The 12,042-nt window shown below is 41.8% G+C and overlaps 1 protein-coding gene across 8 annotated transcripts in view; it reads left to right on the top strand.

Moving 5' to 3' along the window:
- Positions 1–8,732, top strand: part of mical2a (microtubule associated monooxygenase, calponin and LIM domain containing 2a) — a 38,329-nt gene extending 29,597 nt beyond the window's left edge. For 3 of the 8 annotated variants that reach the window (XM_028955939.1, XM_028955934.1, XM_028955935.1), the window contains 8 exons: positions 92–202; positions 2,383–2,517; positions 2,689–2,760; positions 2,851–2,925; positions 3,271–3,378; positions 4,407–4,593; positions 4,682–4,758; positions 5,562–6,480. In XM_028955939.1, coding sequence (XP_028811772.1) covers positions 92–202; positions 2,383–2,517; positions 2,689–2,760; positions 2,851–2,925; positions 3,271–3,378; positions 4,407–4,593; positions 4,682–4,758; positions 5,562–5,945 — 1,149 coding nt within the window. In that variant the 3' untranslated portion in view covers positions 5,946–6,480. Of the gene's footprint in view, positions 1–91; positions 203–2,382; positions 2,518–2,688; positions 2,761–2,850; positions 2,926–3,270; positions 3,379–4,406; positions 4,594–4,681; positions 4,759–5,561; positions 6,481–8,140; positions 8,194–8,508 lie in introns of those variants that run through there. The other 5 variants (XM_028955940.1, XM_028955937.1, XM_028955938.1 and 2 more) reach the window with 4 other exon arrangements.
- The last annotated feature ends 3,310 nt before the right edge of the window (positions 8,733–12,042 follow it).

The following is a 12,042-nucleotide window of genomic DNA, read 5'->3' as shown; positions in this document are numbered from 1 at the left end:
ATTCTTTTGTCCTGAGACACACTGTTCCGTCCCACCTTTTATATCCATTTCTTCCTCCACTCGCTCAACTGTGCCTCGCGGCCTCCTCCAGAGGAAAGCCCAGACGCAGAATGCTAGAGAGTTTCACAAAAAGAGCATAAAGGAGAAAGCTGTGCACCTGAGCGGGCTGTTCTCTGCCAGCCCCGGTGTCACAACATCTCAGGTGACTATCTCTGAGTGTGCTGGAATCTGTGTGTTGCATCAGGGTGTGTCACATTATGGCTGTTTTATGAATATGTTACATCTGCACAGCTTTCTGAACTCCTGAATGGCTTGTTTATGTGTCTTCTTTGTTCATGAAAATATTATTTACCTTCTGTTTTTTTAATGGCAGAATTCTAGAATTGAGCTGTAAAGAAAGATATTAAGCTTTGAAATAAATTAATCATAACATCATACTTTTTCTATCCGCCATTCCTCATGTGCTCTGTTTGTACCCGGTCACCCTAAAAGTACCACCCTAAATAGTACCACTATCCATGCAAATGAAAGGATACAGCATAGTAGTAGAGTTTCAAGATTTTATTTGGTGCTAAAATAAACTGTCAATTGGAACTGACCAAAAATATGTCTTTGTATTCAACCACCCACCCACCCCTCAACACAAAATTCCATGGCAAAATTAAAGCAACTCTGGACACATTGTAAAGATGGTCTTACCAAATATTATATGCATTATCAAAGATCAGTAGGTAATGAAAGTGAATGGTGTCTGCTTTGTGTGCATGAGCTCTAAACCCCTTGCCAGATGGTAGAGGTGATGAACTAACAGTGACGCAAGTGGGATGTTTTGAGCCTTCTCGTTCAGACAAGTTGCCCTGATCCTTACAACAGGCTTTAGTTCCCCTTCTTTGTTTGCTGTGTAATGAATTTCATGTTTTGTATTTTGTGCAAAAAAAAATGTATCACGTGTAGGGCAAAATTCTGAAACAAAACTTTTCTAATATCAAACGAAAAATGAAGTTGAAATGTAAAATAAGAGGTTGGAATTTTGAAAATATATGTTTTTTCTTACATCTCGCTCTTTTTCATTTTCGCTTCAGTAACGCTGCTCGTTTTTACAGTTTCACTGCTGGCCTTTCAGTCATTCCAGTCATTCCACGGCATTTTACGTTTGCGCTGCCTGAGAATATGGTTGGACTTTTGGCACAATGTTCTTGTGTGTGCAGGGCTTCACCTAATTGGCCAGCAGGTATTTGACATAAAAAAAATTATGCGTAATTAAAAGTCTAAAAAGCAAAAGTGAAATAGATCAAGATGTAAGCAAAAATGCATGTTGTCAAAATTCCATATTAGTTTTGTTTCAAAATTATGGCACAAATATGATTCCATACATATGTTGCACCAAGACTTGCATGAGGTACTTTCAGCACCCTGTGTGGACTGTTCCAATTAGCATAGAAAGGACAGCACTTTGTGCTCCTGACCTAATCCTGACCTAATCCACTCTTATTCTCCCTGCCCAGAAAGACAAGCTGAGGACTTTATGTTCAGCATTTACTTCATATTTTTTTATGTCTTCCACTTTAATGGCACAAATCTGTAGATGTCATGTGTAGATGTCATTTCTCTCAGTCTATAAAAGCCATTTTGAACCCATTTTGAAGCTGCCATTTTCAGGAGAAATCATTAAAATTAATGGACTCTCCTTTTCCATTGCACACTTTATTAGCTCCTTAGGGACAGACCTGGAGAAGTCATTGGAAAGGCCGTGCTCCCTCGGTTGGAGCCTGCTGATAGTAAACTCCTTTGGTATGGGTGTCTGAGAGTTTCTGTGGAGGGCCAGGTTCCTCTGGATCATCGCTCTGCTGAGGGAGCTGGCCAGACCAGGCACCAGCAGCAGGGAACGTGAGCAGGCACCAGTTCTGATGAAAGTGGAGCCGATTGGGATTTTGATTTGTGAAACACGAAACGCAGATGGCAGAAAGTTAAAAGCTTCATATGTCTTTATGTATGTTAATTTGCATTCAAACTGGTGCACTCAAACTCTAAGGCGATTGCACTGGAGGTCACTTGAGAAAAGGACAGCTGCAGTCGCAGGTTCTCTTTGCAATGTAACTCAGTGTCATTCAGTTATTTGATACAATGATATTTATATATTTCTTGAGTCATTGTTGTAGTATTATGTAAGTAAACTGGCCTTATGCTGTTAATAGCATTCATACCATGCATATACAGTATGAAGCGAGGACATGAACGGCTGATGCGCTAGGTAAAATGCAAGTTAATCTCCAGACTGTGACTGAAGGACTTCACAGCGGGCCACTCGTCACTCTGTTTTCTTTGCTAATATCCTTGAGCTGGTCTTCTTCTGCTAATCTTGTTCGTTTCTTTTTTGGATAGCCTGACTCCTGCACCCCTGTGCCCACTAACTCCACTTCAGAATTAACCTGTCCTCCACATTACCTCCCAGAATGCTCTGCTTATTCCTCCTCCCCCTCTTATACCTCCTCCTTTTTCTGTCTGCTTCCGCAACAGGTAAATCCATCTCTCCATCCACCCACAGCAGTAGTGTTTAGACCTGATGCTTGTGGCCCACCTGCCTGGCCTAGATTCATTCTGTCTCTGTTACTCACAATTCAGTTCAACTTTGTTTGCAATTACTTTTCTTTTTTCACTAAAACATTGTGCCTTGAATCTAATACTTAGGCAGCTGAGTATCGGGAGTTAAATAGAAACCTTTCAAAAAGTGGAAGAGAAGTGTCGACTGTTTTGAGCTTGGTGAGTTTCCTTTGCAGTACAAGTGCCAAAGGCATAATTCCTGATTTAACCTCTTCATTCAGTATCTCCTTTTATCATTTGTGGTTTCAGTCTTGTGGCAGCAATTCCCTGTTCACTCCCCAAAAGCCAAACCCATGCCAAAGGCCAGTGACTGGGTCGAAGCAGGTACAAAAATGTGCCTGGTGTGTGAAAAGCTTGCATGTTAAATATTACTATTATTGTCAATAGACAGCATGATGGAGTCCTGATTCCTTATGAAACAGAGCACAAAGCTTTTCAGAACTCCAGATGCTTGAGTTAATCAGACTTCATCAGAATATTTTTAAAAATAAGTATTCCATCACTGAGCATTACATCTGACTGCATGCTACAAGCTAAAACACGTTCCCTTCATTTGCATTCCCCAAATCACTATTTTATCTAATCCTTTCTGACGTCCACTGCCTTCTGTTGTACCGTCATTCTTTCTTCTCATCCTGTCATCCTGTGTGTCCGCTGCATGGCCCTCAGCGCACAGTCGGGAAGGTGTCACTAGTGGTAGGAACACGAGCCGAGGCCATAGGTTCTCTGTATGAGAACCCTCCAAGGCTGAAGGCCTCCAGTCCTCCAGGTTCACCGGTAAGCCTGCTTAAAGCCTACTGGAGCCACTTGGAATTCTTGGTTATGTCTGTGTGTGCTTACCTAAATCAATAAAAATGTAAATGTTTTTGTATCGTGTTGCCATATTTATTAGCTGTCACATCCAGTATTTTGGGCTAAATCCTTCGTCAGTATTTTGAGTGAGACTTTTAAATTAGGTTCAAATGTGGCTGCGGATGACAGATGATATTTTATTCATATTGAAATTTCACTCATGACATGCAAAAAATGACTGACATTATATTTTTAGTTCTGAGCCAACTCTACTTAGTATTTTGCCCAACCCTTGACTATTCAGTTCTGTGGTAGACTGAAGCGTCATTTTAAAAAAGTGAAGCTATTGAAGAACGTGTCAATAAGCTGAGGTGCATCTCTAAAAATCTTTTCAACCTTCCTTTGCTTCCTGGTGCTTATGGACACAAACTCCCACCCACCCACACGCACACACCAATTCAACAATATGATTCCATATATGAGAATTCATCACTGGAGACCAGTCAGGGTGCCCATGTTGACCCCTGCTGTTAACCTTTAAATGCCAAAAATGGGCACATGTTCACCAAAACTGGACCATGATGCACTGGTACAAAAGAAGGTGCTCTGGTATGAAGAAGCACATTTTCTTAAGACCAGGTGTCTTTGGTGCCATTCTCAAGACCGAGTAAATGGGGAGGATGCATCAGGAAGGGCATCTGGCATAAAGCTTTTGCCCAGTCAATTAAGGTGACAACCAGACCAAAGGAAGAAGAATAAGAAACAAAAGATCAGTTTCCTTTTCTCTGAGGCAGAACTGTGAAGAAACATATTTCTTTGGGCTTTAGGCTGTAACTTAAGGCTGTGTTTTCCCAGCGCTGCATAAAACATATCACATCAAGCGCAACCAACATGCACATTTTTCTTGATTAGTGAATAAGTGAATGGAACATTAGTGGAACATCCTTCAGATGAAGGATCTGTGGTCTTGGTGTTTCTCTTCATTTCACTTTGTCTCTTTCCTTGTCGCACAGGGGACCTGGCATAGGGACTGCACCCAGGGTCTTGGTGGAAGTGATACCTGTCACGTCTGTAAGAGGCGTGTCTACGTGGTGGAACGGATCAATACTGAGGGCTTGTATTTCCACCGAGAGTGTTTTCGCTGCAGCACCTGCAATGTCCTTTTACGACAGGGCTGCCAAGCCTTCAGTTCCGAACAAGGTCACTTAACAAGATAATTCGTCTGTTTTTGCATCTTCTTCTTGCTATCTGCAATAATTTGAAAATGATTTCCATGATGTGCCTACAGGAAAGCTGTACTGTAAGCAGCATTTTGCACAGCAGAAAACTGTGGTGACACAAGAACGAATGAGCACAGTTCGAACGGTAATATTTCAACTAGATAAAGAAAATGCTTGTGAACTGTTGTCTACTTTTGGCAGTAATGAACAGGATAAAAAGTTGCTTTGTCTAAAGTCACAGGGCACAATTTTCAAACTGGCGCTACTGGCACAGTGCTACACACTGGCAGCATGAAGAGAAAACTATTTGGTGGTTATCTGTTTCTGGAAGAAATAACTACCCTTTTTGTTGGTGTGTAACTATTTCTGTCACCCAGAAGGAGCCTGATTGCTCTCAGGCACTTTTTTTGTTTATGAGTCACAAACAGCATTGAAGGTCAGACAGCATTGACTCTTCCTTATTTTATCTACTTATTTACGTAAATCCTGAGGACGTCTTTGGTCTTACACTAGTGTACAGGCACCGGTTTGAAAATACTGGCCACTCATAGCATGTGCAGCTATAGGGGCAGTGGTGGCCTAGCGGTTAAGGAAGCGTCCCCGTAAGCCGAAGGTTGCTGGTTCGAACCCCTATCCGCCAAGGTGCCACTGAGCAAAGCACCGTCCACACACACTGCTCCCCGGGCGCCTGACATGGCTGCCCACTGCTCACTAAGGGTGATGGTTAAAAGCAGTGTGCTGCTGTGTTTCACAATCACTTCACTTTCACTTTTCTATAGAACCATAAGAAGAGAAATAAGAGGAGCAATTAACTACTTAAAATAGTTATGATTTAATCAGTGACAGGTCACTATTTGTGACTGAATTTTTTTTTTATTTGTTGGATAACCTTTGATTTAATAAATTCTTATTGTGTTTTAAGTACTGGTTTCTAAATCTGCATTGCAGGGTAAGCTGAACTCAGGTCTGTCGGACGGGTCTTCGCTGCAGACCCCGAGACACCAGGGCTCATGTGACACGACCCGAACCACAGGTACCCTCCCCTCGCTGCTCAGGAAGAGTCTAAGCTGGCCTGTGCATGCCACCCAGTCAGTGCTAGCCATGCCCCAACGACTGTCCTGCTGGATGCGTGGTGCGCTGCGGGCTGCGGGACTCCACCTCAGGGACAATGCTGAGGACTACACCTTCCTGTACGAGCTGCTGAGCCTGGGTGTGCCCCTGCTGTACAGTATGCAGGAAGTGCTGCTGCAGATGCATGTGGAGGTGGGGCCTGTTTCCCTGCAGGACCTCCTGCAGTGGGCAGAGCATCAACTGGGCCTCAGGTTAATTTAAAATGGGATTCCCATCATTCTCTGAAGGGGCCAGAGTAGAAATTTCCATTCATTTCCTTAATGTCCATCTATCACATATTTGTTTTTATTACAGTGATGGCTGGCCATAAGCAAATAGGATTAAACTTCAGACTGACTGTCTCCCTGTGTGCCTGCTTAAAGAAGGCCACTGATTTCTCATCCAAAGAATTTTAAAGGTCCCCTAGTATGAAAATGTCGTTTATTTGTGAGATTATTTAACATTAATACGAGTCCCCCCAGCCTGTCTATGGTCCTGCAGTGGCTAGAAATGGTGTGTAAAGAGTGCTTTGGTCATTCTGCGCCAGTTCTCTGAACGGTCAGATATGGAATTTCCGCCCTTATGTAGTCATAAGGGGAAAGGCTACCTCTCCTTTGTCCACCCAGATTACTTCCCACCCCTCCCCTAAAAAGGAACTCCACCAACCGTCATGGCTTCAACGTGTGAAGCATTGCAGTTGCTTGGTGATTTGATGTAAAAAATTAGCATAAATTTTCCGTCACGTTCCAGACTTCCTGTTTGCACCAAACATTTCCACGAATGCCTACTCAACTTCTATAGGCTGCTCTCCACCTTGTCCCGCCTCTCTGCTCCTCATTAACATTTAAAGCTACAGACAGTGCTGAGTGCATCCTGGGAAATCTCATTGTGGGACTGTATCAAAGTGGCTGTAAATCTGCACCACACCTGAATTTTAGAAAGAGACTTCAGATACAGTATTAGGGGCAAAAACATCATAATTGGGGACCGTTGAACTACAAAGCAGTACCAGGTATCAAATGTTTCTGTTGAATCACTTTGATGTGACTGGCAACACGTTTTTGCAATTGTGTGCACTTCTTTCATTTCAAGATTGCATCAACACATCTGTAACTTTCCTACCAGAATCCTCAAGAAGGCTGTCATTGCTCTTCTCAGGCTACAGTAGTTGTATTGGATCTGCAAAAAGATGTTCTCAAAGCACTTTACTAAGGGGGAAGGTGCTTGGCCTGATGTTGTGGACAGGGGTTGAACTGTAATTGTGCTGCTTAATGAACTGATCGCACCACATGTAGTCTGTCTTCAGGCCACATGCAATGTAATGGCCTTACACAGCAACATCCACAATGCAGAAGCCTAATTTGCTGCAATGGCCTTCCTGGTGAGTTTACAAATGTAACTGTACTGGTTTTGCTTCCTTCTTTTTCTATGTTTCTAAAAGTGTTTAAACCTCGAGAAGAACCTTCCACCATTGCAGTACTATTACATGTTTTTTTTAGTTCAATAGCACCCTCTGTACACAAACTGTGTTTTTTCTAAACTCTTTAATGCACATTTTTATGTACATACCTCTTGAAAGAAAGTTCCTCAGAAAATGTATTACATCAGACCTGTCACCACCAGACCAATCAGTCCTAGTGACTAAACCAGAATTCTCAACAACTACACACTGTACAACTGTGAGGCTGGTGAATGTATGACAGCTACATATTTCAAGATCACATTCCTCGCTGGAATATGGCAATTCTTTACTTATCAAAGGAATTTTGTCTGGATGCTAAAAACTGCTGGTTTCTGTTTGATATGAAATGTAAACACAAAAGAAGGACATAATTCTATGAACATGGGAGGTATGCATTCATAAAACTGTTTAGGAATGTTACAAACTCAAGACGAAGATGCTGTTTGCACCGGCGGTTGCATTTATCAACAAGGAACTGGTGCATTCTGTACACTGGACTCTATTGGAAATTGTCCTCTTAATCGCCTGTTCTGCCATCATTGAACTGGTTCTATTCTGGGTTTTGTTCGAAATTTCATTAAAAAAAATAAACCTGTGCGTTATTACGCAAAAACTGTTTGCTTTTGATGTGCACTGGGCTGGCCTTCCATTGCATTGTTAACTGCTGATGCTCAAGATAACTAAGGAGGACAAATATGGGGCTGGTTTGGAAGAAACGTTCAAGGAACGTTCAACAGAATCCTAACTAGAACCTATTAGACTATTAGACACCTGAACGAAGGTTACTACAGAACTGCTTTCTTTACATACAAATAGACACATGGTCCATATTTAGGATGCAATGTTTCTTGTTGCCACAAACCTGTCAGCTTGCTTTTTTTTTTTTGTTGCTTTACATTGTTTAATAATTTTTTCTTATTCTATTTTTCCATTTCTCTTCTCTCCTCCACTCCAGTCTTTTTCCAAGCCTCCCATGTTGCCAATTCTGACTTGCTCTGAACTCTGAAGGTGATCACCTGCATGGTCACATACTCTCGGTTTCTGCTGCCACCTCCCACCACTCACAGTCAGACATAAAACTCTTAACAGCAGCATTAAACCCACCCATTACTTCAGGAACTATGACCCTGACTGACATTTGCCACAACTACTCTATTTAGTGGGTGACATTTTAATGGTCAATTTAGACACACATTATGGTTGTGATGGCCTCTGAAGCGTTTCTGTGCATGACACGGAACCATCGCATGGCGAATGCTGCACTTTTTTTCCCTTTTCCTCTCCTGCATCTCTGTTTTCTGTCCATATTTTTCTCTGTTTCAGAAGCTGCTCACCTTTCTGAAATATGTGTGCGACTGTGTTCTGTTCATCTTATTAAATATGGGGAGTCCTCAAACCTGAGAAGACCCTTGTTTTAAATCAGCACGTTTGTATTTGACATGTTGTAAAACTGTATTCAATGTTTTTTTTTCCCACATGGACAAGTGTGTTGTGCCTTATTTATAATACTGAAAGCAATACACATAAAAAAAACAAATTGTTCACTACCTCTTCTTCGTGTGCTTTCTGTAACACTTTCAATAACCCAGCCGTTTGCTTTGATAAATTACACCAAAGTAGTCAAACTTCTCCAGGGCAAAAGAAAGATTTTAAGAACTCTAAAACATTGTACTTTTAGGGTAACCATGGCTAAGTGATACAGTACAGGCCAAAGTTTGGAACTTTTTGGAACTCCACATGTGTTCATTCATTGTTTTGATGCCTTCAGTGAGAATCTACCAATGTAAATGGTCATAAAAATAAAGAAAACACATTGAATGAGAAGATGTGTCCAAACTTTTGGCCTGAAAAAAAATAAAAAAAAATATATATATAGACACACACACACAACCTTCTCAATGGCAATTAGACCTGGGTGATCCCAAGTGTTCCTGACTTAGATCCTCTCTTTATTGCCCTCCACTCGAAGCAAGAATTTTTTAGGCAATGAGGTCAGCAGGGACATCCAGCCTCACGGCTTCTGCTATGTTCATCTTCATATAGCTTGAAGCGTTTGCCGGATAAGGTTCTTGTGGAGGGCAGCCAATCCAAGCTCCTTCCCCCATTCCCTTCTTTCAGCCATTTTGGAGTCATCCAGTGTATGCATGTCATCACTTCTCTGGGCCCTGTATTAAGTCCTCAAGCTTTTTTTAATTCATGTGCTGCCTATGGAAAAATATGAAACCAAACGTGTGTTAGATGCTGTTAGATCTTTCTGTCTTTACCTGTACAGTCATCTGTCATGGCTAGAAAGGAAGTGAGTCAGATGCTTTTCTGGAGTGAGTAAGCAGACATTCTTCTCTTCGTCCCTTTAGCAAGACTTCAGAGGGAAGTGGTGTTGGAGGCAGCTGTGGATCTCTCAGCAGCACACAGAACGTCCAGAAGCCTCCAGTCAAGTACTGAGTTTCCAGCCAAGATGCTGATGACTCTAATTAAGGGATTTGATTTTGATTTCTCTCCTGGAGACCCTCAGTAAGGCATGAACAACCACAAGGCCTTGAGGAACAGCCACTACATTTACAGCATTTACAGTGGTCACAGGAACTGGAGCAAATTTGAATGCCGGTCCATCAAACATTTGTGAGATCGCTGGTTATGTGATTTAGACATTAGTGGATGCAGAAAAACTCCATAAATCACTATATACAAAATACTGAAAAATACTATAGTATTATATTGAATTCCTATTTTGCATCTCCTGGTGCTTATATCAGACTGATACCTTGTTCTTTTCTCCCACCATCTCAACTCTTTATCCAAGAACCCTTTAACCTCAAAGAGAAAAACAGCAACGTCTAACACCCACAATGCAGAGGTTCTGGCCAAAGGGAAAGCAGCCTAATTTGCTGCTGACCCCCTCAGCTCCCTCCACATGGCCTCTTGCTGGATAACACAAAAATCCAGGGAGCACATACAGTAAACGTGTCTGCCTAGATACGTTCACACTCTACTGTCACATTCACTTCTGGCCTCCCACATTCTGAAATATGCTGCTGGAACTCATGTCTCTCATTGGCTTACTGTCCAGAAGACTTTGTGCTACAACAACACTTCCCGTTATCATGCCTTTTTTTAAAGTCAGATTTACATTTAACATTTATCAGACTTCCATATCCGGAGCAACTTGCGATCAGTAGGTACAGGGACGGTTAAGTGTCTTTCTCGGGGACACAATGGTAGTAAGTGGGGTTTGAACCTGTGACTTCTGCGTTTTCTGATTCATAGGTGAGTGTGTTACTTATTAGGCAAGTCTCTGACCACAGATCCTACCATATATCGATATTTAGAAAGGGGATAACGAAAATAAAGCACAAAGATAGGAGCAATTTTGAGTCTGCAGTGCCGCCTTGTGGTTGACATTATTTACTACAGCTTATTTGAACCTGGCTGAAACAACCCATTTGAAGTGATCATAAGCATACATTAGCTTGTAAAATAACTTTTGGTTAGTAATTATCATGAATCCTCCAGAATGGTCTTTTCCACAACCATGCATGGATCTTGACAGGAACATGGAACACAATATTTAATGTTCCATCTTCTACATAATAAATGCATTGATCAAATAATTGAGTAATATGATAAATTACTATGAATATTACATATTTTTATATAATCAGTCATGATTAACCAACTAAACTAAATTGTCATTAGAGAATAATGTCCTGGATAATACCATTATGTCAGATCACTGAGCAGAGAAACACTGTAGCAGGCCCTCAAAAATGTTCCCTCGTTGATACGACCTGCCTGTGACAAACTTTTATCCACAAAGAACACCATCCACAGCTGTGTATTATGATAAGGAATATAATTAGGCATATAAGGGACATATCGCCACATTCAAGGATGACACTTTGAGTAAAAATGATTAGAGCTGTATGCTCAGCATATCCTGTGTGCAATTTCAAACCTATGGCTTGGTGGTCTGAGAAGAAAATGAATCATCATAACTTTTTAATGGTATTTTTAATCATACAAAAATCCAGGAGATGCAGAAAGGAAATATGTCACACAACCTTTCTGTCGTGGTAAATGAGAGAGAGAACATTTTTAAACTACACTTGAATGCAGATTATGCACAGTACTCACAGTCTGTGATGTATAGCTCGTTTATGTTTTTCTAAAATTACTTATGGGATCTTCTTCTCCACGCCCGTTAACACAAATATGCTACAGAAAATATGCTACAGAAAGCTAAATTAATGCATTTAATATGCAATTAACTAGACCTGGTGGGAATGAAGCGGGGCAAGAGGGGGCAACGCCCCTTAAACGGACGTCCTGCCTCTTTGTATCAAACTTTTAGGAGTTGCGCGAGAAAGTAACACATTACCCACAAGCCACTGCAGTAGATCCAAACTCCGCCTCCCCACAGCTAAACATCCAATCGCTGTTAGTATGCAAATGAGCCGAGGACAGGCTCCTCGGCTGGGCGTACTCTGAGCTGTTTTACAGCCGATAATGCACGAGTCCGGCCGAAACGCAGCTCGGCCGTGCATCGTACAGTGTACATGATGTACGATCACCGATTCGCCCCTCCCGAGACGTAATCCAGTTATCCAGAACGTTTCCGGCCTCTGTTGCCACCGTCACAGTTCAGTGATAAAAGGTTGGAGCTAATTAGATAAAAAGCAGGGGCCACCAAGGACGTATTTCTTGTTTTACACGAATAAACCTCTCATATCGTTACCTCCAGTTCTTTAAGTTGGATGTGGAGGAACATAGAAAAAAAAACCTTTGCAGGGCTGGTGCCCTCCAGGAACCAGAGCTGGTGACCCCTGGGGTACAGCATGACACCACTGAACCAATCAAGTT

The sequence above is a fragment of the Denticeps clupeoides genome, chromosome 16 (genome assembly GCF_900700375.1).
Source record: "Denticeps clupeoides chromosome 16, fDenClu1.1, whole genome shotgun sequence".
Taxonomy (NCBI): Eukaryota; Metazoa; Chordata; class Actinopteri; order Clupeiformes; family Denticipitidae; genus Denticeps; species Denticeps clupeoides.
This window is presented reverse-complemented; position numbering and strand designations above follow the sequence as displayed.